This window comes from Lepus europaeus, chromosome 2 (assembly GCF_033115175.1).
Source record: "Lepus europaeus isolate LE1 chromosome 2, mLepTim1.pri, whole genome shotgun sequence".
In the NCBI taxonomy this organism is placed as follows: Eukaryota; Metazoa; Chordata; class Mammalia; order Lagomorpha; family Leporidae; genus Lepus; species Lepus europaeus.
This window is the reverse complement of record NC_084828.1, coordinates 20,333,358-20,361,104: the sequence shown is the minus strand read 5'-3', so window position 1 is coordinate 20,361,104 and position 27,747 is coordinate 20,333,358. Positions and strand designations below refer to the sequence as shown.

The window sequence follows — 27,747 nt, the reverse complement described above, 5'->3', positions numbered from 1 at the left end:
CAACCACTTACTGCTCCGTAGAGTTCTTGACATAAACATTTTATTTTGGAAAAGTTATCTACTCCACAATCTGTCGCAGAAGTCACCTTATGTTGCGATTTCACTATATCAAAGGCGTAGTATTTAATTAGAGGAAAAGCAATGTAGAACTCCATATTTATTCTTACAATTTGTGGGAAGTACTCCTGAGTGTGGCAGCAAGGAGTCCCTTCCCATCAGCCATAAGAGGCATTTTTTTGGTGTTTAAATTTAAAGAGCAAACGCCTTTTCCTTTGTCTTCCCAGTTGCGTTCCTCAGCTATGGGCTGGAATCTCCTTGAGTTTCATTTTGCATTACAGCAGGGTTTGTCAGCCCCAGCACTATTTACAGTTTGTGTCACATAAGTCTTCATTGTGAGGGGGCCATGCTGTGGGACATTTAGCAACAGCCTTGGCCCTTACGCCCTCAATGCAAGCAGCACTCCCCTAACCGGATTTCTCTTGCTCTAACTTCCAGTGCTACTCTCAGCTAAGTTTCAGAGCACCTTGTCTTCTAGTATATAATTTCCCCCTAAAATAGACTAATTACATATGCTGGTTTGTAAAGATTCTTATAGTGCATGTGTGTAGCTTGATATAAGATTTATATGCATCTTTAAATATGGATTAGTACATTATATTTAAACTTTTTTTTCTTTTTTTCCCCCTAGGATTTCAAGCACACAAAATCCTTTGTAATTTAAAAGAATTCCAGTGTTGAATACATCAAAACCACAGTGGTTGCACAAGTTATTAACTATTATAAAAGTTTTTGGTCTTACACTTGCAAAGGGTTACCTGAAGAAATGAAATTGGTGTTTTATTATAATTTGTATGACCATGAACTCACTGGAAATTGTTACTTTAAGCAAACAGTTCTGTCAGCATCTAAAATACAGTCTGGCCTTTGGTGTCTGGACTAGGGAGAAAGGGTCAAAATACTTTGTAGTACTCTGGGGCTTGTGAAATGTTAGCAGATGTCCTAACTTCTAGAGAAAGTTACTGGTGTGGAGTTAATCCGCAGAGCATGAGAATGTACATGCATGCAAGTGTCTGGTCTAGGGGTTCAGAGAAATACCCTGACAGATGCAAAAGGAACCTCTGGTCTCATTTCTACCAGAATCCTCTTTGCTCTCCTAATATAATCCTTATTCTGCTGCTCATTTATTATTAATTTCTCCACAGGAGGGAGGTAGTGGCATTAAGTCGTACAGATAAGTATTTGTATTTTGTGTTTACTTCCATTTCTGAGAACCAAAAGCATCATGAAGACCTAATGGCCAGCGCTCACGGGTGTGCACAGAACTCCACTGGTGTGTGCCCTTTGTGCAGCTCCGTGACCTTGACACCAGAACTCACCATGGGAGCGCATACCTTTCCTGCATGAGCAGTGACTTCACAGCCTTCTGCCTCTGAAAAGCATGTGGTAAAGGTTCAGGTGAGGTTGAGCTAGGGGGCTGCTGGTCTCGCTGGTGGGAAGGCGGCAATACACAGGACAGGAGTAGTTGTCTGACAAGTAAATGGGATGGGAGAGCTGTCTGCAGCTCCCTGCATCAGGCGCCCTTGGAGAACACAGGAGAAACAGTGGCCGGAATGAGAAATGAGTCTAAGCCTTTTGCCTCTCAACTGATGAACCAGAAAGCCCTCCACAGCTGCTGTTACAACTTGAAAACTGCAACAATTTACTTAACAGTGAGAGCAACTGGGCTGTGTCCAAAAGCTTAATTGTTTATAATTTATTTTGAATACTCAGTTCATACTAGAAACAAAATAGGGTTAAGGGCATGTCCTATTCTGGGAAAGCCTGGATGAAAAGGTTACTACCACCTTTGACAAACTTGGAACACGGCTAAGTAGCTTTCAAAGGAGTCTGCTTTTTCTATCCGGTGGGCAAAGCAGATCTGGAACCAGCAAATGGATTAAGCACTCAGTGAGTGCCTGCCCTGCCCGGACACCGGGTCGGTGGGAAGATGCCTCTGTCAGGCCATTTCCCTTGTCTTGTCTGTGGCACTGGATGCTATCAACAGACCCCTCTGCAGGAGACTGGGCCTCTGTAGCATGACTTCGTCCCCAAAATCAGATCATCACTTTAGTCATGGGTCAGCCAGCGTAGTCTGTAAAGGGCCACATAGCAGATCTTTGCCATCACAGGGTCCCTGTTGCAATCACTGGACTCCGCCATTGGAGCAGAAAAGCAGCCATAGGCAGCAAGCAAATGAATGTGTCTGTTCCAATCAAACTTCACGTATAGACAGACAGGTTTTAGCCCACAAACCTAATTTCCTAACTGGCTTTTCTGTCAGCTTTTGTGAAATGTTGCTTATGCTCTGATTAGAAGGTTGGCTTTGGTTTAAGGAATGCTTTCCTCAGGCACTACAGGGCCACGGGGATAAAGACTCTCAAAGATGGCCTCTTCGGGGTACCTACCATCACACAAGACCAACTGCTTCGATTTAAATGACACACATCCACATTGCAGGGGAAAATTAAGTAGTGCCTTAGCTTCACTAATAGATAAAAAGCTCCTTTCAAAAGCTAGAGGATTCATTTTATGCAATGTGAACATCTAACACTTTCTTTGTGTCAATACGTATTACACCTTATCTTAAAATATTATATATAGCTAAGAAAAAATCATGTAAAAATGCCTTCTCCCACACAAAGGACATGGTATTGAGCACTAATTTTCTAATTATAAAAGTTTATTTGTAGGTCGCTGCCATCTAAACTTGTGTTTCCATTTGCTTTTGAGGGACTTAAACATTAACAGTTGGTAAAATCTCATTGTAATTCTTACAGCATTTCAATTTTATTTTCCTGCAGTGAAATTGTGTTGTATAAAGATTAGAGCTCTAGCTTCTTTAATAGTAAGTTTTGTTTTGATATTTTTGCTGTTGTACTAGATTTAATTTATTTTTAGTTGAGGGTTTAACCTGACTAAATCTGGAACGATTGTTTTTCAATACAACTTTGCCAAGAACTTCCTTCATCTCACAGGTGGCTTTTTTTGATTAAAGTCTACATTAATAAAAACAGCTGAATTTGTAAAACTTTTTAGCTCCATTTAATGGTGCAGGGGACGAGTCATCCACCTATTGTTGTTCATTAAAACCCAGGAAACTGCACCCTCTACCATCTGCAGCTACAGGGCTAGCTCTTTAGCTGCTTAAGATTAGAATCTCATCATCTGTTTGGATACCTGCCAACTTCTCAGATGCCAAAAAAACATGTTCTGAAAATAAAAGGCAAAGAGTATTTATTGAATACTTCTTAAGTCAGAGGTGGTGGGTGGATGAGGTTGAGGGTATGGATGACATTGAGGGTGTTTAAAATCTCATTGGTCAATGATGCTACAAGGTGGGCAATGGACGGTGAGAAAACAACCGAATTTAGTGACTTGCCAAGTTCACAGAGGTGAAGAGTTGGGGTCTGTGTGACCCAGGTCCATCTGATCCAGGATGTTTCACACCTCATGCTTTTTCTCTATACCCCCGCTCTTTCCTTCTAAATGTTTATGTTCTTCTCACATTCTCCCCTCATCCTCAGGAGTTTCTGTCCCATCTATCCCTCCCAAGATTCACAACCTGTGATACCCTTCTATCTTCCCTTTTCCCTATAGTCAGCCTAAACGCCATACTGGGCTAACTCATTCTTATCCATTCTCCCCTCACCACAGACACCCAAATCTTTCACCTGTTTTGATTTCATTTTATTTGAAAGGAAGGGAGGGAGGGAGGGAGGGAGAGAGGAGGGGTCATGAGAGAGCACTTCCTTGAGAGAGAGATTGCGAAAGAGAGAGAGGTTGCAAGAGAGCACTTCCTTTGGTTCACTCCCCAAATACCTGCAATAGCCAGGGCTAGACCTGCTAACATCAGGAGCCTAGAACTCTGTCCGGTCTCCACAGTGGATGGCAGGGACCCAAGTCCTTGGGTCATCATGTGCAGGATGCACATAGCAGGAAATTGGATTGGAAGCAGACACTCTGTTATGGGATGCAAACAATCCATATTTTTTTAAAATACTGAAGCTAACCAGGAAGAATGCCTTTACATTATTTTTTTAAGGTTTATTTTTATTTATTTGAAAAGCAGAGTTACAGAGGGAGAGAGAGAGAAAGAGAGGGAGAGAGAGAGAGGTGTCTTCCATCCACTGGTTCACTTCCCAGATGGCCCCAATGGCCAGAACTGTGCTCAGAAGCCAGGAGCCAGGTGCTCCTTCCAGGTCTCCCATGTGGGTGCAGGGGCCCAAGTGTCTGGGCCACCTTCTACTGCTTTCCCAAGCCATAGCAGAGAGCTGGATCGGAAGTGGAGCATTCAGGACTCAAACCGGCACCCATATGAGATGCTGGCACTGCAGGCGGCGGCCTTAACTGCTACACCACAGGGCCGGCCCCGAGAATGCCTTTAAATTCTATCACCACCACCACTATGCCCCCTACTGATATCTCTACATCTCCCCATTTATTCATTGACTTATTTAATCCTCAGTCACTATCTTTTTTCTAAGAAAAAATTTTAAATTTATTTGAGAGAGTTAGAGAGAGAGGGAGAGAGAGGGAAAGGTATTCCATCCGCTGGTTACTCCTTCCAAATGGCCACAATGGCCAGAGCTGGGCCTATCCAAAGCCAGGATCCAGGAGATTCTTCTGGGTCTCCCACATGGATGCAGGGGCCCAAGCACTTGGGCCATCTTCCAATGCTTTCCCAGGCCATAACAGAGTGCTGAATTGGAAGAGGAGCAGTAGGGAAACTCACCAGTGCCCATAGGGGATGCTAGTGCCACAGGCAGAGGCTTAGCCCACTATGCCACAGTGCTGGCCCAAGTCGCTAATCTTTTTATCTCAGGCTTGTTACTTTTTTTTTTTTTTTTGGCTTGCTGGTTAAGAAACTTTTTGGGACACTACATCCCATACTGCTGTGGTCTGCATCTCAATTCTGTTGATTCCATCTTTCGGCTGATAGACCCTGGGAGACAGCAAGTGCTGCTTCAAGTTCTTGGGTTCTTTTTTTTAAAGATTTATTTATTTATTTGAAAGTCAGAGTTACACAGAGAGAGGAGCGGCAGAGGGAGAGAGAGAGAGGAAGATCTTCCATCTGATGGTTCACTGCTCAATTGGCCGCAATGGCCGGAGCTGCGCCAATCCAAAGCCAGGAGCCAAGAGCTTCTTCCGGGTCTCCTACATGGGTGCAGGGGCCCAAGGACTTGGACCTTCTTCCACTGCTTTCCCAGGCCATAGCAGAGAGCTGGATCGGAAGTGGAGCAGCTGGGTCTCGAACCAGCACCCATATGGGATGCCAGCGCTTCAGGCCAGGGCGTTAACCTGCTGCGCCATAGCACCGGCCCCAAGCATTCATTTTCTTTTTTTCTTTCTTTCTTTCTTTCTTTCTTTCTTTCTTTCTTTCTTTCTTTCTTTCTTTCTTTCTTTCTTTCTTTTTTTTTTTTTTTGACAGGCAGAGTGGATAGTGAGAGAGAGAAACAGAGAGGAAGGTCTTCCTTTTTGCCGTTGGTTCACCCTCCAATGGCCGCTGCAGCCGGCGCATCGTGCTGATCCGAAGCCAGGAGCCAGGGGCTTCTCCTGGTCTCCCATGTGGGTGCAGGGCCCAAGGATTTGGGCCATCCTCCACTGCCTTCCCGGGCCATAGCAGAGAGCTGGCCTGGAAGAGGGGCAACCGGGATAGAATCTGGCGCCCCAACTGGGACTAGAACCCGGTGTGCTGGCGCCACAAGGCGAAGGATTAGCCTGTTAAGCCACGGCGCCGGCCCATTTTCAATTATTAACAAATTTTTGTTTTCCAACTTTGAAATTTAAAAATTTTTAATCTTATTTACTTATTACCCAGATTTCCCATGAGGATAGCAGGGGCTCAAAGAGGCCCAACTACTTGGACCACCATTCGCTGCCTTCCAAAGTACATTAGCGTGGAGCTGGATTGGAAGGGAGTGGTTGGGCCACGAATTGATGCTCTAATATGGGAAACTAGCATTCCAAGCAGTGGCTTAACCAGCTACACCATGACACCAGTCCCAAGACATTTTCCTGTATTTTAGTATAATACACAGGAAAGAGAAAGAAAAAAAAATTTGGAAGATGTATTCATGTAACAGAATGCAAATTGGAACTTTCTCTGTTGTCCAAGGAATCAAGTACCCCATGTTCCAAAGAAAGAGTACTAATGCCCTTTGCTGTTTGTGAAGATAAGGTGCCTTGAGTTACCCCAGTCCATCACTGCCCTTTACCATACAAACTGTCCATATAAGCTGAAGACTGAATAGATTCGAGATGTGAAAGAATGAAGAAACAATGTATGAATCGTCCAAGTTATTTGACAGAGAATACATTTGTCAAAATTATGAGGGGTATGGTCCCCAACTTCCCCCAAAGCAAAAAAAGAAAATTTTGAAGAAAATCATTTGCAAAAACTGAAGACACCTGCCGAAGAGTAGCAGCTTTGTGAGGAGGGTGAGGATTGGAAAAAAGTTTCATGGGGCAGATGGGGAATGATGAAAACACTCGTTTCCCCATGATTTCTAAGGTCAAAGATGTATGAGGGACTTCAAAGTTTTTTTTTTTTTTTTTTTTTTTAAAGATTTTATTTATTTGAGAGGTAGTTACAGACAGTGAGAGGGAGAAAAAGAAAGAAAGGTCTTCCTTCCATTGGTTCACTCCCCAGATGGCCACAATGGCCGGAGCTGCGCCAATTCGAAGCCAGGAGCCAGATGCTTCTTCCTGGTCTCCCATATGGGCCCAGGGGCCCAAGCACTTGGGCCATCTTTACTGCTTTCCCAGGCCATAGCAGAGAGCTGGATTGGAAGAGGGGGAGCCGGGACTAGAACCGGCACCCATATGGGATGCTGGCGCTGCAGGTGGAGAATTAACCTACTGCACCACAGTACCGGCCCCCACATTATCTTTGAATTCCTTTTTTCCATGAACTTTCTGAGGTCACCATCACTGGAAGTAGCTGGCTTTCAGCCTTGTCAAGTGTAACACCAAGAACAAGTGGGAACTGAGGGGAGTCTGGAAGAGGCAATCGGAGTGGGCCTCCCATTTAAGGGAATCTATAGAAGTTGGAACACCTCCTCGTCCACAGGGCCACCCAGGAACTCACACATGTACCTTACCAGAGAACCAGCATTTGGAAGCCTGCATTACCAAAAGCAGTAACCACCAGAGAAACAGTGGTGGTCAAACAACTCTACACCTTATATGAGCACCAGCTGAGTCGCCACTTCTGAACCAGCTCCCTGCTTATGGCACCCATATGGGATGCTGGCACTGCAGGTGGTGGCTTTACCCGCTATGCCACAGCACTGGCCCCAAATTTCCTTTTAAGGATACCAATCAGACTGGATTAGGGCCCACCCAAAACATCTCATTTTTAACTATCACTTTTAAGGTCCTTACTACCAAATAAAGTCATATTCTGGAGGTATTGGAGGTTAAGCTTCAACATACTGATTTTAAGGGAAACAATGCAGTCCATATACCAAGTATGGAAAACCATTTTAAAGGCCCCAAGTCCAGGTCCTGCATGGTAAGTGAAGATCAAGGAATTCATTGCAAGGGTAAAGTGCACACCATGACTTGCAGCACCACTACAGAGGTTCAGCTGGCACATTGCCAGATGCACTCACCTGACCTCAACTAAATGAATAGCCCTATCATGAACAGTATGGGAGTGGGTGCTTCTACAGACAGACTCCTTTGTCAGTAATGGAGATTAGGCTGGGAGGACAGATAAAAAACTTATGCGTCAAAAAGGTGTCAGAAAATAGAGTAAAGGGCCGGCGCCGCGGCTCACTAGGCTAATCCTCCGCCTTGTGGCACCGGCACACCGGGTTCTAGTCCCGGTCGGGGCACCGATCCTGTCCGTTGCCCCTCTTCCAGGCCAGCTCTCTGCTGTGGCCAGGGAGTGCAGTGGAGGATGGCCCAAGTGCTTGGGCCCTGCACCCCATGGGAGATCAGGAGAAGCACCTGGCTCCTGCCATTGGATCAGCGCGGTGCGCCAGCCGCAGCGCGCTACCGCGGCGGCCATTGGAGGGTGAACCAACGGTAAAAGGAAGACCTTTCTCTCTGTCTCTCTCACTGTCCACTCTGCCTGTCAAAAAAAAAAAAAAAAAAGAAAATAGAGTAAAATTCAACTACACTCTGAGTGGAGATGAAGTCAATTGGCTGTTCTGTATGTTGACTGGCAATTGTTTTAGGGTAGGTTAGAGAGGCTCTGAGCAACCAGCTACCTCAACTATCTTTAAACTGTACCACAATTTAAATGTGATTCGGTTCCAATGCCTACAATTTGTGGTGCTTTCTAAAAAGATATTCCTCGGAAGGTCTGACTTAAGTTGCAGCATATCATTGTATAAATCCTCTTTAAAGTGAGTTCAATCTTTTCAAGGTTTTTTTTAAAAATTTCATAAAGAAAATCAGCTTAAGACCCATGTTCACGGATGTTAGAAACATTATCAGACATAAAAAGGCATGGCAGGGGCCAGTGCTGTGGTGTAGCAGGTTAATGCCCTGGCCTGAAGCACCGGCATCCCACATGGGCACCAGTTCGAGACCCAGCTGCTCCTCTTCCAATCCAGCTCTCTGCTATGGCCCGGGAAAGCAACAGAAGATGGCCCAAATCCTTGGGCCCCTGCACCCGCGTGGGAGACCCAGAAGAAGCTCCTGGCTCCTGGCTTTGGATTGGTGCAGCTCCGGCTGTTGTAGCCAATTGGGAGTGAACCATCGGATGGAAGACTTCTCTCTCTCTCTGCCTCTCTTCTCTCTGTGTGTAATTCTGACTTTCAAATAAAAAAAGGTCCTGACCTGAAGCGCCAGCATCCCATTTGGGCGCCAGTTCGAGACCTGGATGCTCCACTTCTGATCCAGCTCTCTGCTATGGCCTGTAGAAGATGGTCCAAGTCCTTGGGCCCCTGTACCTGCGTGGGAGACCTGTAAGAAGCTCCTGGCTTCAGATCGGTGCAGCTCTGGCCATTGCGGCCAATTGGGGAGTGAACCATCGAATGGAAGACCTCTCTGCTTCTCCTCTCTCTCTGTAACTCTTTCAAATAAATAAATAAATCTTAAAAAAAAAAAAAAAAAGGCATGGCAGTCTTTCCTTTTTGAAAAATCGCTTCTGGAGAACCACTTGCACTTAATAGTACCGGCTACACCACATATCCAGGATATATCCACTAGATCTTTCATAGTATTTCCTTTATAGAATCCTCCTGTTCTCCTTTCCCTTCTCAATCCATACAGAGCTGTAGAGACTGTGATTTACAGGTGAAGATGAGGAACCTCGTAGAACTGGGATAAAAGCATTTAACATTTGAGGTGACAGAGGCTAAAAAATAGATGTTCCTATGCATATTAAAAACTACATTTGAGGGTGGGCATTTGGCCCAGTGGTTGAGTTGCAGGTTGGGAAGTGCACATTCTGGAATGAAGTGGCTGGTTAAGTTCTGGCTACTTCTGATCCAGCTTCCTGATAATGCACAATCTGGGAGACAGTGCTGGTAGCAACTACTTGGTTTCTTGCCACCCACACTGGAGACCTGGAGAGAGTTCTGGGTTCCTGATTTTGGCTTGACCCAGCCTTGGCTGTGGAGGGCATTTAGTGAGTGAATCAGCAGATGGAAGCTCGCTCTCTGCCTTTCAAATTACATATGTAAAAAAGAATGCATTATAAAAAAAATTACATTTAAGTCTCCTGAGAAAGCTGCAGCAAGTGTTTTATGAATCCTTTCTTCATGTTATGGGAAAGGACACAAAATCCATCTATAGCAAACATTCCCACAGGTAATGGTAGCTCACTGCAGGCGGTTACATTTCTACTCCTGCAAGGATTCCCCAGCACACTGGGAAGAGTCTGCGGGAATATGGGCAAGCAGTCCCCAGTTTACTCAATGTCTGTTACCTGTTTCACTGTAACTAAGTGAAAGGATTTACGCACAACCCTAAAACACAGAATTCAATGTTCTGAAGCATATACTCATCACCAAATAACTGGGAATCAAAAATGAAAAGAACATTTGATAATTGTGAAATGTGTTTATTGTGATACTTCTGATGAACTGTACAAGTAATCCATGACAAATTACCAGATTAATTTTCCATTATTTCTTCAGGACTGGGGTTTTTCGATGGCTTCAAATTTGGGATCTAAGAGGGGAAGAAAAAAAAAAAAAAAAAAGGTTCAAACTTAGCCAAACTGCAATAAAGTGCACTATCTAGAATGCTTCATGATTTAACTCACTGATCTTCGGATCTTTTTTTCTTTTTTAGAGAAAATCTACTGTATTAGACATCTTCATAGAAGACCAACAATAGCTAAGCTTTTATTTAACACTTTGTATGGGACAGGTTCTCTCTTAATTGATTTACATATTTTTTATCTTATTTAAATACAACTACTACATGAGGAGGGTATTATAGTTCTTCTCAAGTGCCATAAGAAGAAATAGGCACCAGTAAATTACCCAAGATCACCAGCCAGTAAGTGACATTCAGGATTCAAAAGTCTGATTTCAATTCCCTAGCATTTCTCCTATACCAAAGAACTTCCCATGCACATGTCACAGTCCTCATAAATTCATATTTAACTGCCACTTAATCTTCTAAACAATCTAAGTTAACTAAAAATATCTTAAGATAATCTGCCCAAAGAATGAATCTGTGATTAAATAGATTTACCTTCAAATTTGAAGGTAGGGAACGTATTCATATCTGCTTTACCAAACATTTGCTTCAGCTTAAAAAGCTCTTTCTCCAGATCTTGCTGGTATGCTGGGCCTGCATCAACAGGTCCTCCTGATGCCCTGTTGCATAAAGGAGCACATAAAAATCAATGTTTTATTCTAGGTTACAAAAACAAAATTACTTCCACTGTCAAATTTCTAAAGACCTTTTAAAAATAATCATGTAGGAAAAAAATAAACTCTTCAGAAAGAAAAAAACGCATTTCCGCATGCATTTCAATTCAAATTTATTTTAGTAAAAGGAGGTTTCACATAAATGAGACAATTTTTCAAATAAATCTCCAACATTCAAAGTTTGTTGATGTCCAGAATACTTAGTAAATCCGAAACTCTTTAAGTCCAAGTTGCATTAAGGTACAATGGTTGAGTTCATGGGCTCTGGATTCAATGACTGGTTCTGTTTGAACATGAGCTCTACCATTTAGTAACTGCATAAACCAAGAAAAGGCACAAGCCACTTAGGATCCACATGTAAAAAAATGCATGCACTATTGAATGGGGGTGTTGAAGAAATTAAAGAGAGAATGCACACAGAAAGCATTCAGTAAATACTACCTACTATCATCTGCTTTAAATCAGCCATACCCAAGTGGCTTTTTTTTTTTTTTTTCGACAGGCAGAGTGGATAGTGAGAGAGAGAGACAGAGAGAAAGGTCTTCCTTTTTGCCATTGGTTCACCCTCCAATGGCCGCCGTGGCCGGCGCACCGCGCTGATACAAAGGCAGGAGCCAGGTGCTTATCCAGGTCTCCCATCTAGAGGAAGCTATCTTCCTCTAGACTAGAGCAGTAAGCTCCTTCCCTATTCTGCCATCTTGGAAGCCAGCGACATTTTTTTTTTTTTAATTTATTTTTCATTTACCTGAAAGGCAGTGTTAGAAAAGAGAACCTTCCACCTGCTGGTTCATTCCCCAAATGACTGCAACAGCCAGCGCTGGGCCAGGCCAAAGCCGGGAGCCCAGAGTTTCTCCCAGGTCTCCCAGATGGGAGCAGAGACCCAAGGACTTGGGCCATATCAGATGGCTCTTCCAGGCTCTTTAGCAGGGAGCTGGATCAGAAATAGAGCAGCCAAGTTTTCAGCTGGTGCTCATATGGACTGCTGGCATCGCAGGCATTGGCTTAACCTGCTATGCCACAACACTGTCCTCATCAATATTTTCTAACCTTAAATCATACTGCTGGTAATCTAGTAGGAGGTAAAGACTTAAATATTTCCTAAGGTCCTTGATCTGAGATTAGAGATGGTTATTTGTTTACGCAGATATCAAGCAGATATGTTCAACTGAAAGAGGAATTCTTAAACAGTAGAAAATCCTGTGTGATAGTTCTTTCCATCTCGCTCGCTCTCTTTCTCTGGATTTACCCTGTGCCTGTGATTTGTTACTTTCTGATGGAGACAGGGGTGTGTGTTGCTGTTGCTGCTTCTGATGTGTAAGAAGTTGTTCTCTAGTGATTAGGAGCTAAAAACTACACACATGGGTAGAAATCATGTGAAACCAAATTTTCTTATGTGGAGGTGGAGCTTGTCTATGAAGGTGGAATTCAGCCCAGACCATGTTGTATCTCCTGTTTGTGGGGTCATAGGTATTTACTTATTTACTTATTTCAGTTTTGGCCTGACTTAGCTCTGGCCGTTGTGAGGCAGATGGAAGATCTCTCTTTCTGTGTCCCTCTAATTCTGACTATCAAATAAGTAAAGAAATATTTAAAAAATATATCTTGGGAACTGTAAGTCTCTGTAATAGAGGGTCTATCACAGAGGTAAATTATTTCCTACCCTCAGAGATTTTGCAATTTATTAGAGAAAAATTACATGCTAACAAATATTTCTATTTTAAAGGAGTTATGTGATAAGGTTTAAAAACGTAGTTCAGGGCCGGCGCTGTGGCTCAACAGGCTAATCCTCCGCCTTGCGGCACTGGCACACTGGGTTCTAGTCCTGGTCGGGGCACCGGATTCTGTCCCGGTTGCCCCTCTTCCAGGCCAGCTCTCTGCTATGGCCCGGGAGTACAGTGGAGGATGGCCCAAGTGCTTGGGCCCTGCACCCCATGGGAGACCAGGAGAAGCACCTGGCTCCTGCCATTGGATCAGCGTGGTGCGCCGGTCGCAGCGCGCCGGCCATTGGAGGGTGAACCAATTGCAAAGGAAGACTTTTCTCTCTGTCTCTCTCTCTCACTGTCCACTCTGCCTGTCAAAACAACAACAACAACAACAAAAACGTAGTTCAACAAAAAACCATTCAAGGAGAGATTACTTCTGTTGAGCTAATGAGGGAAAATTCCATCTTAAAAAGATGGCATTTGAAGCCAGATTTTAGTTTGAAGCATTTTAAGGTGAAAAGCAAGGACTTGGAGGTGATGAAGCACTGGCTGTATGGAGGAAAACACTAAGTCAAGGTGGACAAACCAGCAGAACTTATAGATCTTTGGAAGCCTTCAATGTTAAAACCTGGGAGTTTGTATATTTGCTATGCAATAAAATGACAAAAATTAAACTGTGCTTTAGAAAGATAAATACAGCATCATGGACCAATAGTGTGGCCAAACAGGTCTCATTAATTGTTTGAACAAATTCTTCTGTCATAAAAATTACTGCCTATCGAGGCTGGCACTGTGGCGCAGCAGATTAAAGCCATGGCCTGAAGCACCGGCATCCCATATGGGCACCCATTTGAGTCCTGGCTGCTCCTCTTCCCATCTAGCTCTCTGCAATGGCCTGGGAAAGCAGTAGAGGATGGCCCAAATTCTTGGGCCCCTGCACCCATGTAGGAGACACAGAAGCAGCTAGCTCCTACTTCAGATTGGCACAGCTCCAGCCATTGCGGCCATCTGGGGCGTAAACAGGCAGGTAGAAGATCTCTCTCTCTGTCTCTACTTCTCTCTGTAACTCTGACTTTCAAATAAATAAAATAAATATTTAAAAGAAATTACTGTTTATCAATATTGTAAGTTTAAATAATTTATAAGTTAAAATTCCTTCAAAGCAAGTATTTTCAATGTGCCTATGACCAAGGCAAAGATTTCCACAAAAAATAGCTCCAATTTAAGAATTTGTGAAAGATGTTTCTTTTAGATCAACAATGTCCTCTTAAATTTTCTGTGTTGACAGAAATGTTCCGTACATGTATAGTCTAATATAGTAGCCATTAGCCAGATACGGGTATTCAGCACTAGTAGTATGGCTAAGGCCACCGAAAAACTGAATTTTCATTTTGATTTATATGTAATTATTTAGAATTTGAGTAGCTCCATGTGGATAATGGAGAACACAATTCTAAATAGATACCTGAAGGCTAGCAATATGGCGCAGTGGGTTAAAGCCCCAGCCTGCAGTGCTAGCATCCCATATGGGGGCCAATACCAAGTATCGGCTGCTCCACTTGTGATCCAGCTCCCTGCTGTGGCATGGGAAAGCAGTAGAACATGGCAAAAGTGCTTGGGCACCTGTACCCGCGTGAGAGACCTAGAAGAAGCTCCTGGCTCCTGGCTTCGGATCAGCTCAGCTTTGGTTGTTGTGGCCATTTGGGGAGTGAGCCAGCGGATGGAAGACCTCTCATTCTCTCTCTCTGGCTCTACCTCTCTAGGTAACTCTTTCAAATAAATAAATCTTTTTTTCTTTTTAAGATTTTATTTATTTATTTGAGAGGAAGAGTTACAGACAGTGAGAGGGAGAGTCAGAGAGGTCTTCCATCCACTGGTTCACTCCCCAGATGGCCACAACAGCCAGATCTGCGCCGATCCGAAGCCAGAAGCCAGGAGCTTCCTCTGGGTCTCCCACGTGGGTGCAGGGACCCAAGGACTTGGGCCATCCTCCACTGCTTTCCCAGGCCATAGAAGAGAGCTGGATGAGAAGAGGAGCAGCTGGGACAAGAACCAATGCCCACACGGGATGCTGGCACTGCAGGTGGAGGATTAACCTAATGTGCCACAGCGCCAGCCCCAAATAAATAAATCTTAAAAAAAAAAAAATAAAATAAATAGACCCCTCAATCGGATTCTCTAATGATTGTCTGCCAACACTGTGATCCACAAAATTTTAGCAACTGCTTTGAGGAGATCCAGTCAGTCTTAACAGCATACATTCTGGTTACTGATAGATCATGGCTATTATTTATAATTTCACTATGCGCTCTTAGGATAAAAAGGGGCCCTCCTCAACTGAACAAAACTGTCACAGCCCATCTTGTTTATTGTTATATTCCTAGGCCCCAGCACTTAACTGGGACAAAGCAGGCACTAACAAAATACCTGTTAATTATACATAACAAATTCTAGACATATTAATTTACTGATTTAATCTTCATGACATTCTGTGAAATAGGCACTGTTACTATCATCCTTGTTTTACATATGAAGAAACTACTATAGATGGGGTTGAATACTCTATCCAAGGTCACGGAGCTAGTAAGTGGCAATTGGATTCCCGCCCAGGGTCCATGCTCAGAACACTTCTCCATTCCATTGTTTCTACAAATGAATGAATGACCCACAGACTCCTTTTATCCAATATAAAACTGAGAAGTAATTTCTTACTGAAGGGGTTTTTAAGGACAGCTAAAATGTTAACAGTATCACTACTCTGATGCCATAACACGTCTGGAGAAGACACTCAAATTCCCAGTGCAGTCCTACATACCTGCCTACTGTACAGCGGGATTTCTGGAAAAGTCTAACTTCTCAGCATTGGCTTCTCATATTTAAAACTGTATATAGGGTTTTGGGAGCTTCTTACAATAGCTAAAGAGCAAGTGGTACTTTAGATACATTTTTGTCCCTTCACTTTTTCTACTCTTAGCTTTGGTAACAGCAACATCTTTTGGTTAGTTAACCACTCTCGAAAGTCTTTTTTCCTTGATTGTTCACTCTGCTCTGCTTCTCTACTAGGTCACTAACATCAGTTCTGTGCCTCTTGACTTTTATATTCTCACTGCCATAAAATTGAGGTTCATATTAATTCATTCTAGCCCCATTCCATTCTTATTGATCACTATACTTATTTTCCTATGCACTATGGAATCAGTATTAACACAATTCCTAAAAATATTTTGTGCTTTCTACTTTTCATGCCTTAGTTTACACCATTCTTTTCTACTAAATGATACCCCCCCCCCCCATGTCCAACTTCATACCATTGTCCTTAACTTGGGATAAGCCCCTGAGCAAGGTTCTTTTTTTTTTTTTTTTTTTTTTTTTTTGGACAGGCAGAATAAGACAGTGAGAGAGAGAGAAACAGAGAGAAAGGTCTTCCTTTTTCCGTTGGTTCACCCCTTAAGTGGCCGCCACGGCCGACGCGTTGTGGCTGGCGCACTGCACGGATCCAAAGCCAGGAGCCAGGTGCTTCCTCCTGGTTTCCCATGCGGGTGCAGGGCCCAACGACTTGGGCCATCCTCCACTGCACTCCTGGGCCACAGCAGAGAGCTGGACTGGAAGAGGAGCAACTGGGACAGAATCCGGTGCTCCAACCGGGACTAGAACCCAGGGTGCCAATGCTGCAGGTGGAGGATTAGCCTAGTGAGCCGAGGCGCCGGCCTGAGTTAGGGTTTTTATTATAGCCTTCTGCAGGTTTGAGAACCCCTTCTTAGCTATAATCAAAATCATGTAACAAACTTCTTAAACTGGGAAGATGATCCACAGTTGTCTGTAAGATTCTCAAGAAGGATGAATGTCTCCAAAAACTGCCTTCAGAACTATGATTTTATATTAACTCTTTCAGGCCAGCACTGTGGCGCAGCATTTGCAATGGCAGGATCCCAATATCACAGCACTGGTTGAGTACCAGGTGCTTCACTGTTCTGCTTCTGATCCACTTCTCTGCTACTGAGCCTAGAAAAGCCCACCCTGGCCCACCCCTGGACAGTTGTATTCATTTGGGGAGTGAATCAGCAAGCAGATGGAAGCTCTCGCTCTATCTCTCTGCCTTTCAAATAAATAAAATCTTTAAAAAATAGTAACTCTTCCAAGAAGCTTTCTAAAATACCTTCAGCTAGAAAAGAGTATTCTTTCCAATGAACTTCCCAAACAATGAATGTGTCACTATCTTAGCACCTAACTCATTTTACGCTATTTTATATTTATTTGCATCAAAGCTTCTACCCCGATCAGATTTAAAGCACTGTGAAAATGTGATGTGGTCAACCACAGTTAACATCCCAGTGCCTGAACAGAATAGACAATTAAATGGAAGAAAACAGAACTATGAATTGATGTATATTACTTTTCCTAACATTTGTGGTTTGGACCTGGTGATGGTCCACTCATTTCTAAAACTGTGGTTCAGTAGTCATGTTTTTCCTGGACTAACTTTATGCCATTGAAGAGTATCTTATCTTTTTGATATTCCCAGAGATATATAACTAAGAAATAACCTTAAAGAAAGTATGCTGTTCATTCATTAACTCAAAATCATGATGTCATGGAAAGGGCACTAAATTGAGAATTAGAATATTCTCATTGTATATTTTTCCTTAATTAGTTTTATAACCTTAGGCTAGTTGATGGCTAAGGGACTTACTTTTCTGAAATACAGCTGCTAAACAGTTTCCAGCAATGAGTTGATTTAGTTTATAATATAAACATTATAGTAAAGATCATTTAAAATGACAACAAATTTAATGGGATTTTCCCCTGATATCCTTATAAAATAAACTGTGGGACTGCAGGTTAGGGATCAGCTCAATGAAGGTCTTGGACACGTTTAAACAACAAGTAATTTTTAAATTACCATTTGAAACTATATATGACTATTTATAACACGGTTGATTATACACTTACTGTCGCTTAGATTTGTATTCTCTAATCTTGTCCACGAAGAGTTTCTGTACAGGATCAAGCTCCTTATTAAATGCCACTGCTGTTACACCAATGTTCCTCCGCAGATGGACTGCAACTGCTGAGCGGAGGACAGAGGAGAACCTGAAGAGCTTCTGCAGGATCATGGCTGCCTTTATGTTACTGAAAACAAGCACTAGAATGTTAACACACACACATACATACACAATTGTAAATCACCTCCAAGTACATCACATAGTTAAAACCTAACTCCACCAATTGTTACAGAACAAAATCATACTAGAACTCAATCCATACTTGATCAGTCCCTTACCCTCTTCATTCCCCACTGCAAATGTTCTTGCTTCTTAACCAAAAGGCTCTGAGACCTAGGAGTAGCTAGGAACAACCCGGTACTGAGGCTTCTCTAGGGTTAGGGCAGAAAGCAAACAAAATCTGGGATGGGGTTCCTTCTCTCAAGAACTTAGTCCTGGACCAGAAGACATAACAGACGTAGGCTGTTAGAATACCACCTACTCCAGCAGGAAAGACAAAAACAACTGGCTCACAAATTAATGTTCCCTCAAAAGGCCAACAGAGACTGGAGACAGTTGCCATAGCCAAGAATGATGGCCTAAAAAAGGAGGAGAAAGTGACTTGCTTGTACAACTGAAGGATTTCAGCCATTCAAGAATACTGTTAACAACCAAATCAAAATCCAAAATGTCCAGCAAAGCAAAATAGCAACCAGCCCAAATGAGCCCTGCAATGAGAAAGGAGAATATCTAGTAGTACAACCTAATCAGTGAAATAGAATTTGTGATGGAATGAAAGCCCTAATAAGGATTTAAAGACTTTGAAGCCCTCAGACTTCCTGAAGCTAACACATTCAGTAGAAAGACAGGCTGATCCCTGATTTAGTGACTTAAAGATCAAATGTGGGGCCGGCATTACAGTAGCTAATGACACCGCCTGTGAAGCCAGTATCCCATAAGTCCTGGCTCCACTTCAGATCCAGCTCCCTGCTAATGGCCTGGGAAAAGTAGCAGAGGAAGGCTTCAAGTGTCTGGGCCCTGCTACCCAAGTGGGAGACCTGTCTGGAGCTCCTGGCTTTTGCTTGGCCCCAGACCAGCAGATGGAAGATCTCTGTTCCTCCCTCTCTAAAACTCTGCCTTTCAAAGAAAATAATCTTTAAAAAGAAAAAATGATTTATTTCTCTGAGAGAGACAGAGACAGAGACAGAGAGAGATATCTTCCATCTGCTGGTTCACTCCCCAAATGGCTGCAGTGGACAGAGCTGGGTTGATGCGAAACCAGAAGCCAGGGGCTTCCTAAAGGGGCCCAAAGACTTGGGCCGGGGCCCGTGCTGTGGTGCAGCAGGTTAAAACCCCAGCTTGCAGCACCCGCATCCCATATGGGCACCCACTCGAATCCCAGCTGCTCTTCTTGCGATTCAGCTCTCTGCTGTGGCCTGGGAAAGCAGTAGAAGATGACCCAACTCCTTGGGCCCCTGCACCTGCCTGGGAGACCTGGAAGAAGCTCCTGGCTCCTGATCAGCTCAACTCTGGCCGCTGCAGTCATTTGGGGAGTGAACCAGCAGATGGAAGACCTCTCACTCTCTCTCTGGCTCTACTTCTCTCTGTAACTCTGTTTTTCAAATAAATAATTCTTTAAAAAAAAAAAAAGACTTGGGCCACCTTCTGCTGCTTTCCCAGGCGCATTAGCAGGCAGCTGGATTTGAAGTGGAACAGTCAGGACTAGAACCAGTACCCATATGGGATGCTGGCACTGCAGGTGGCGGCTTTACCCACTCTACGCCACAGCACTGGCTCCAGATAAATAAATCTTTAAAGATCCAATGCAAAAAACATCTCCAAATTATAACAATCATATGCAAACAGAATTTCAGATAGGACTAGATAAGGAGGCCATAAATAATTAGTATAAAAAAGTTCTCTCAGATTAAGACTGAGTCTATAAACTCAAAGGGCTTATCAAATTCTATGTTCAGATGGTGGTAAGATTCATACCTCCATATACCTTGATAAAATTTCTGAATCTTAGAGTGAAAGCTGTATACTAACATACTTTCCATGCCTTCTCCCAAATTTTCCTTTAGAGAAAAACACTTTAGAACAAGACTACAAACAAATGACCCCTGAAGTTGCCACTTACTATCATTCTCATTTTTACACATACAGAAACTGAGGCTTAGATGCCAAGTGTCTGGTCCAAGGTTACACAGTAGAATCCAACTGAATACATCTACATTTAAAAAAATCCTGCAACTCAACACCTGTTTTTCCTTTTGGCAAACTAAGGACATGCATGTTCAGCAACTGATCTTTGTTCAGACCTAGATACTGTGCACATTACTTCCATATTCATTCTTCCCTGGCACTCTTACTGTGATATCCTTAAAGAGTTACTAGTGCCTTATCCTGCTTTACAGATGATAAAATTATGTTCAAGAAAAGTTATCAATCACTCATATTCCCATAACTAAGGTTGACTGCAAAGATGTGATTCCTACTGCAACACGGGTGGAATCTATTTTCATTTTTTTCATTATCTATCACGTAGCTGCCAATGATTTCCAAATCACATCTCTAATTCTAGTCTTTTTCCTGGACCCCAAACCCATATATTCAAAAGCTCTCATGCCCTTACAAGTTCTACAAACTCATCGAAATAATGAACAGATACGCTCATATAAAACTTGTTTCTTTTTTCTTTATTCCCTTTTCCCCCTCATTGAGTACGTGTGGATTGCCCACGATGTCACGCGTAAGACACACATAATTACACAAAGAGATTTAAAATGCCATTTGTGACAAATTCTCTATTCGAGTACCATCGGATGCCACAAGAGCCTAGGAAAGGGATTTCAAGTAGGATTGGGAACCTCACCACGAGGGGTTACAGCCTGCACGCAGGCCCCGTGGCGGGAGGGGGCCTGGTTCTATTTATAGTGGTGACTGACCAGCCAAAGGTTACCCAGCTCGCTGCCTCCTTCAGTATAAGTTCCAAAAGCCAATCACAAACATTTCAAGTAGGGCTTTTAAGATGACCACTACCCTGTCCCCTCTTAGGGTGCAGGTCCTGCCCCGCGCGTTGGAGCCGGGGAATCTCACGCGCGCCTCCACCAGGCAGGCGGGGCCGCGACCCCATCCCGCACATCTGACCTTGGGCTGTCCCTGGCATGCCGCGGGCCCCAAGACCCCTCGGCCTCCCGCACCTCCCCGGCTTGCCCAGAGAGGAGGCACTATCCCTCATTTACTGGGTCTGCGGCACTCTTCGAAGAGCAGAAGCGCCGAGGTCAGCTGTGACCCCGGGCCAGGCCCTGCAGGTGCTAGGGACACAGGACTGCGCTGCCCTCCCAGTAAGGCAGAGGTGACGGGCAGCCCAGGCCGTGTGAAGAAACCCAGAATCGCAGTCCCAAGAGACCGAGCTGGTCTAGTCACCCTCCCAGTCACCTTGCACTCAGTCCCGAGCTGCCAGCGCCGCCGCCGCCGCCGCCACCGTTCCACTTCCGGCCCTGGCTCCGCCCCCACACGCCTACCCGCCATCGAAATGCATTATGGGCCGCCGTTTCAGTCGGTCGGCACTCACCGGACAGGAAGCGTCTCGGAGGCAGTCTGCGACCGGACGGCTCTAGGTGAGACAGAAGGCAAACAGGAGGAGGAAGTGGAGGGTAAGTGCTTCCGGGTCCTCTAGCGAAGCCTCCGCCATCTTTCCTTCGCCTAATTTGACCCGTTCGCTCTTTCCCTTCTGGAAACCTTACTCTACGCATGCGCACTTCGGCTGGCCTGTCCCGAGTTCAAGCTCCCCCCCCCTCCTAGGCAGCGTCCTGTTCTTTAGGGGTTGTTGGGGTGTATGTGAATGTGCAGGGAAAGTGAGAGTGTGCGAAACCACGCGGACTGGGACGTGGTGCCTCGTGTCCCGCACCCTGCTGGGAGTTGTAGTCCTGGACCCGGGGGTGCCTGGGAGGCGGGAGGGGGTTCGGGGCTTCTCGGCGCCGATTCCGCGGGAAGGGCCCAGGGGCCTCACACTTGGAGTCCTGGGAGCTGCAGGGCTCGGCCCGGAGGGACGCTGCACGTGGAGCCCGCGCCTCTGCCGTTCGCAGCCGGCCCCGGAGCGCGGGCGAGAGCGCCAGGGCCGATTCCGGAGCGGGTGAGTGCGGCCGCGGGGGCGGAAGGGCGCGCGGGCCCGCGCGGGCCGGCCTGGTTCCGGCCTCGATCCGGCCTCGTTCCGGGGCCTTCCCCCCACAGCGGCCCCCCCGCGGCCGCCTCTGTGTTTTGTTTCCGCTGGTCCCCGGCTCCGCGACTCCCATTTCCGTTCGTGGAGACTTGAGGGAGCGGGGAGGGGCGGGGGGCGCGCGGCGCGGGGCCCGGGAGCGGCGCGCCTGCTGCCTCCCCCCGCCCGCCTCCCGGTCTCCCCGCCTGTTTGTGCGCGGGGGCCGCTGTCGCCGTGGTCGCGGTGTGGGTCGGACGGCCCGGGGTTTCGGAGGAACTTGCAGACCCAGTCGGCTCGCCGGACTCAGCGATTCACTCGCTTCAGATCCGCTTATGTCTCCGTTCTGTCTGTCACATTTGCTCCACACCCGTGCTGTTGACGATAATAGCTGCTTGGGGTTTTTGTTTAAAAACGAGGAAATGAGCTAGCGAAGAGCTCAGGTACCTTGCCAACTTTTTTGGTGTTTCGTGCAGTACAAGATGATAAGCCCCGTGATCACGTTTGGATTCAGGGCTCCGAGTTTGGCGCGGATAACGACAGAGCAGACAGTGTCTTAATTCTGCATAGCAAAGCGATGAGTAGTAATTTAGAAATGAAATTCAGGTCACAAGTAGTTCTCGCGGTAGAAATACACCTGACTCGAAGATAGCAAAGATTAGCAAGAGTTCCCAGGAACCGCGTGGAACGGAGCAGTGAGAACATTCTTAGGTCATGCATTGCCTTAAGCTGAAGAATAAATTGGTCCACTCTTCAGCAACAACTTTAAAGGACCCGTTCTCACTCAGGGTTTGATCCAGGCTTTCGGAACTTGTTTGTTTTCAGATAAATCCTGTCACTGCATAAACAAGTCCATCATACCTGCATTCTATGTAACGTGAGTTTATAATCACATAGTCATAAAGCACCTAATTAAGCCAGTTAAGTTGGAAGCAAGTCATGAGAACATGGAGAGGCCGAATACTAAATTTAAACTTTACTATACTCTCCCCCAACTCATTATTTATAAAGCCCGGGGTTGGCGCTGTAGTGTAGCGGTTTAAAGCCCTGGTCTGCAGTGCCGGTATCCCTTATGGACACCGCTCTGAGTCCTGGCTGCTCCACTTGCTATCCAGCTCCCTGCTATAGCCTGGGAAAGCAATGGAAGATGGCCCAAGTCCTTGGGCCCCTGCATCCACATGGGAGACTTGGAAGAATCTCTTGGCTCCTGGCTTTGGATCTGCCCAGCTCCGGCTGTTGTGGCCATTTGGGAAGTGAATCAATGGATGGAAGACCTTGCTCTCTCTTTGCCTCTGCCTCTCTGTAACTCAGCCTTTCAAATAAATAAATAATTCTTTAAAAAACAGAAACAAATCTTTAAGCCTGTAATAAAATTGAACCATACAGTGAACACCCATATACCCTTTACCCTCGCCTGGGGTTTTGCTTTTTCCTTTACATGGGCACATGCCTGTATGCACACACAAAAACACACAGACTTTGTTTTTCTTAATGTTTTATTATTTTTATTTTTTATTTTTTTGACAGGAAGAGTGGATAGAGAGAGAGAAAGAGAAAGGTCTTCCTTTTTGCTGTTGGTTCACCCTCCAATGGCCGCTGCGGCTGGCGCATTGTGCTGATCCGAAGCCAGGAGCCAGGTGCTTCTCCTGGTCTCCCATGCGGGTGCAGGGCCCAAGCACTTGGGCCATCCTCCACTGCCTTCCTGGGCCATAGCAGAGAGCTGGCCTGGAAGAGGGGCAACCGGGATAGAATCCGGTGCCCTAACCGGGACTAGAACTCGGTGTGCTGGCGCCGTAAGGCGGAGGATTAGCCTGTTAAGCCACGATGCTGCCTCTTAATGTTTTAAATGTGTTAAAAATATTTGTAAGCTTGGAAAAATGAGCAGTTGACCATGCAGGTACTCATCTAGACTGCACTTAAATTTCTTTTTCCTGCATTAGGAAGAATGGTCCTAAGCTCTGTAAACTAATAATGTGAAGGACAGTCCTGAAGTTTGTGTTTCAAGAGGGAATTACATGTATATTTTAAAGGACACTAGCCTTTTTCAAAATTTCTAGTTAAATTTTCAAGGTTAGTCTTGTATCCATTTTGTGATATTAATGAAAGTACCAAGGGTTTATTGTTTCTTGTTTTGTTTAAGATTTATTTATTTGAAAGAGTTAATACGGAGAGAGGAGAGGCAGAGAGGTCTTCCATCCGCTGGTTCACTCCCCAATTGGCTGCAATGGCCAGAGCTGAACCCAGGAGCCAGGCGCTTCTTCCGGGTCTCCCATGAGGGTGTAGGGGCCCAAGGACTTGGGCCATCTTCTGCTTTCCCAGGCCATAGCAGAGTGCTGGATGGGAAATGGAGCAGCCATGTCTTGAACTGGCGCCCATATGGGTTGTGGGTGCTTCAGGCTAGGGCGTTAACCTGCCGCCCCACAGCGCCAGCCTGTTATTTGTTTTTTAAGATTGATTTATTTGGGCCAGTGCCACGCCTCACTAGGCTAATCATCTGCCTGCGGCACTGGTATCCCGGGTTCTAGTCCTGGTTGGGGCGCCGGTTCTGTCCTGGTTGCTCCTCTTCCAGTCCAGCTCTCTGCTGTGGCCCGGGAGGGCAGTGGATGATGGCCCAAGCACCTGGCTCCTGGCTTCGGATCTGCACAGCGCGCCAGCCGTGGCAGCCATTTGGGGGCGTGAACCAACAGAAGGAAGACCTCTCTCTGTCTCTCACTATCTAACTCTGCCTGCCAAAAAAAAAAAAAAGGAATATCATTGTGTTCTTAGAATTTTCCTACAAATCACATTGGACCTGTTTAAAACTAATTAAAAAAAAAAAAAAGAGTGATTTATTTGAAAGGCAGCATGGCAGAGAAAGATTTTCCATCAGCTGGTTCCCTCCCCAAATGGCTGCAGCTGCCAGGGCTGGGCAAGGGCAAAGCCAGAAGTCTGGAACTCCTTCCAGATTTCCCATGTGGGTGTCGGGGCCCCAAGCACTACGGTCATTTTCTGCTGCTTTCCCAGACATATTAGCAGGGAGCTGGATTGGAAGTGGACTAGCTGGGACTCAAACTCACGTTCGTATGGGATACCCATGTTGTAGGCCGTAGCTTAACCCCTCTGCACCACAACTCTGGCCCCTCCAATTGTTAAATATACAGGCAAAAATCCCTGTAGATGCGCTGTTGGTGCCACAAAAGTGCTAAGACTCTCAAGCATTGATGTAAGTAATCTGGATAATTTCTGAAATATCTCCATTTCTTCCCTACGCTAAGTTTAAAGAGCTGAGAAGGAGAATGATCCGAAACTACAGGTTATGTGATTTTTCTCTGTAAATCATTGGGGGTTAATTTTTTCCCCTATATTTGGCACCTTCTAGGCATTTTGATCTATCACTGTTATGGAAGATTACAACTTCCTGGTTTATAGTTTATAATAAGGGGACCCCCAGGTTGTCCTGCTGATAAGCCGTTAGAACTATTTCTCAGCTTCTGATTACTTAGTCTGCTTTTCTGTTTTTTATTTTTCAGTTAGTTTGTGTAGACATTATTTCCTTGTTTCTAACAAGTGATTAGCAGGGAGCTGGATCAGAACTGGTGCATCTGGGACACAAATTGGCACCCATGTGAGATGCCGGCTTTCCAGGTGTAGAAAATTCTACATGTTTACACATAGCACCAGTTAAGGAATAGGCTTTAGTAGGGAAAGGGAAGACTTACTAATCTAACATTAGCAAGAAAAGAAAACTTAAGGTCCTACGTTGTTTCATCATTCCAAAGAGAGGCCAGCTGGAATGTAGGCAGTATGTTGGATGTGCACAATCTGTGTCTATTTAAGTGAAAAACTACTCCTGTATTCTTCCATCTTACAGGGCATGTGTGAGAGCAACCCTAATAACCATTTTTATATTTGGCCACTAGATTGGGATGCCAGCTGTTAACAATTGAGTAAGTGGTCAGACAGCCAGCTACCCAGCATTTGGAGGTATTGAGATCTGAGGGGAGTTAGAGTTCTTTCTAAAATGGGGAGGGAGACAACATTCCTAGTGCTAACTGTAGCAAAATACTGCATGTTTAATGGTATTTAAACACCACGACTTTATTATCTTACAGTTCTGAATGTTAGAAGTCTGAAATAGGTCTGTAGGCTAAAATCAGGTGTTAATAGAACTGCATTTTTTTCTATCCCTTTATTTTTCTGACTTTTAGAAGCTACCTCCGTTCCTTGGTTGATGGCTGCTTTCCTGCTTCAGAGCCAGTCAGAACTGACCTGTCAAGTCCTCTTATTGAGTTGGTCTGGCTCTCACTTCAAGTTCCTTCTTCTGCTTTTAAGGACTATGTTGTGATTTCATTGGGCTCACATAGATAACCCAGGATTTTAATTGCCTCTGCAGTCTTAATTCCCCTTTGCCATGTAATTTACATATTTACAAGTCTGGGTCACTATTGTACCTGGCACAGAACCCTTCATCCTTTGAGAAGTAGAGACCTGGTGAGGCCCCCTGCCACTTGAAGAGGGTAAACGAAACCCTAAATCCAAAGAAACACTTTAAATTCCTGTGACCACTTTTGGGCAGATTTGCTCTTTGTATTTTCATGAAGATTTAATAGGGGAAGAATGAGAATAAGTATATAAATTCATGACAGATTATTGGAGAGGAAAAGAGATAAAGGAGAGACAGATTATAGAATTGAGTGTGGTTGATAAGGGTAAACCAACAGTCATCTAGGGAGTGACCCACCAGATGGAAGATTCTTACTCCCCCCTCCCCTTTTTCTCCCTCCCTCCTCCCCTCCCCCTCTCCCTCTCTTTCCCTTACCCTCCCCCTGTCTTTCCCTCGCTCCCTCCCACCCCCCTCCCTCTCCCTTTCTGTAACTCTTTAAAATAAATAAATAAATGAAAGACTGACATGGACCGCAGACAATTTAGCCTTGTTTACCTCTTGTGGGTCTTATGAAAGTGGACTTGAAATAAGATTGTTCTGTGTAGTGTTTGAATTCAGTACCAAGCACTCAATAAATAATGATTACTGTTAACAGGAATGAATATTTGAATTCTTTTATGAAATCTTGTTAGTGGGAGCAGACTCACAAATGTTAGAATACCAGATTTAGGGGAATGATCCTTCTAAGTCTTTGGTGTGTTTTTGAGATAAAAAACTGGTAAACTTAGAAAACTGCTCTGAACATGATATGAACTCCACTCATGGAGTCCAAAGATGAAAACATTAACCTACAGGGAGGTAGCTAGTAATGGGATGTGCAGCTTTTTCAGAAATGACCACAAAGAAATAACTGTATATGGCTGTTATACTTACTTTATGCATTATTTACCTTTTTTATTTTTTTAAAGATTTATTCATTTATTTGAAAGGCAGAATTACAGAGAGAGAAAGAGAGAGGTCCTCTATCCATTGGTTCACTCCCCAAATGACTGCATCTGCTGGCTTGGCCTATCTGAAGCCAGGAGCATCTTCTGGATCTCCCACGTAGGTGCAGGGGCCCAAGCACTTGGAACATCTTCTGCTTTCCCAAGCCATAGCGGAGAGTGGGATAGGCAGTAGAGCAGCCAGGACCCGAACTGGCACCCATATGGGATGCTGGCACAGCAGGTGGCGGCTTTACCCACTGTGCCGCAGTGCTGGCCCCTGTTTACCTTTTCAAAATGTTTTTGTATCTATGGTTGTTTAAGCAATAGGTACTAACTTTACCTGAGATGATGAAAAACTGAACCAGTGGTTTGTTTAAAATAACAGGAAGCTAGAATCAAAGTGGAGCCAGGACTTGAACCCAGACACCAATATGGGATATGTACATACCAAATGTCACAATGCTGCAGTTATGCCCACTCCATAATTGTAATTTGTAACATAAATCCTGTGGTTAGTTTGGTATCTCTCTTACCAGTATATTGCTTTGCAGTAAATTTTAGTAAGGTACAACTTTTAGATAAGCACTTGTAATTTCTCTCCATGTTAAGCATCAGATTTGAATCTGTTAATGACACTA

At 44.6% G+C, this 27,747-nt stretch overlaps 3 protein-coding genes across 6 annotated transcripts in view; 2 read left to right on the top strand and 1 right to left on the bottom strand.

Annotated features, from left to right (window-relative positions):
• The window catches only part of JAM2 (junctional adhesion molecule 2), a 90,064-nt gene extending 86,811 nt beyond the window's left edge, over positions 1-3,253 (top strand). The window contains exon 10 of the mRNA XM_062206516.1: positions 689-3,253. Coding sequence (XP_062062500.1) covers positions 689-721 — 33 coding nt within the window. The 3' untranslated portion in view covers positions 722-3,253. The remainder of the gene's footprint in view (positions 1-688) is intronic.
• Positions 3,254-10,036: 6,783 nt separating this feature from the next.
• On the bottom strand, positions 10,037-21,245 carry ATP5PF (ATP synthase peripheral stalk subunit F6). 2 transcript variants are annotated; one of them, XM_062206502.1, is made up of 4 exons: positions 21,140-21,245; positions 17,531-17,710; positions 10,699-10,823; positions 10,037-10,167 (listed from the first exon to the last, which is right to left on the bottom strand). In XM_062206502.1, exons 2-4 carry the CDS (start codon positions 17,692-17,694, stop codon positions 10,130-10,132), a joined length of 327 nt encoding a protein of 108 aa, XP_062062486.1. In that variant the 5' UTR covers positions 17,695-17,710; positions 21,140-21,245; the 3' UTR covers positions 10,037-10,129. The 2 variants fall into 2 exon arrangements, with proteins under 2 accessions (XP_062062486.1, XP_062062479.1); XM_062206495.1 differs by lacking the exon at positions 21,140-21,245 and adding an exon at positions 21,004-21,094.
• Positions 21,121-27,747, top strand: part of GABPA (GA binding protein transcription factor subunit alpha) — a 46,670-nt gene continuing 40,043 nt past the window's right edge. The window contains exon 1 of one of the 3 annotated variants that reach the window (XM_062206461.1): positions 21,121-21,221. The gene's annotated coding sequence lies outside the window, so the exon portion shown is untranslated. Of the gene's footprint in view, positions 21,222-21,285; positions 21,701-27,747 lie in introns of those variants that run through there. The other 2 variants (XM_062206479.1, XM_062206470.1) reach the window with 2 other exon arrangements.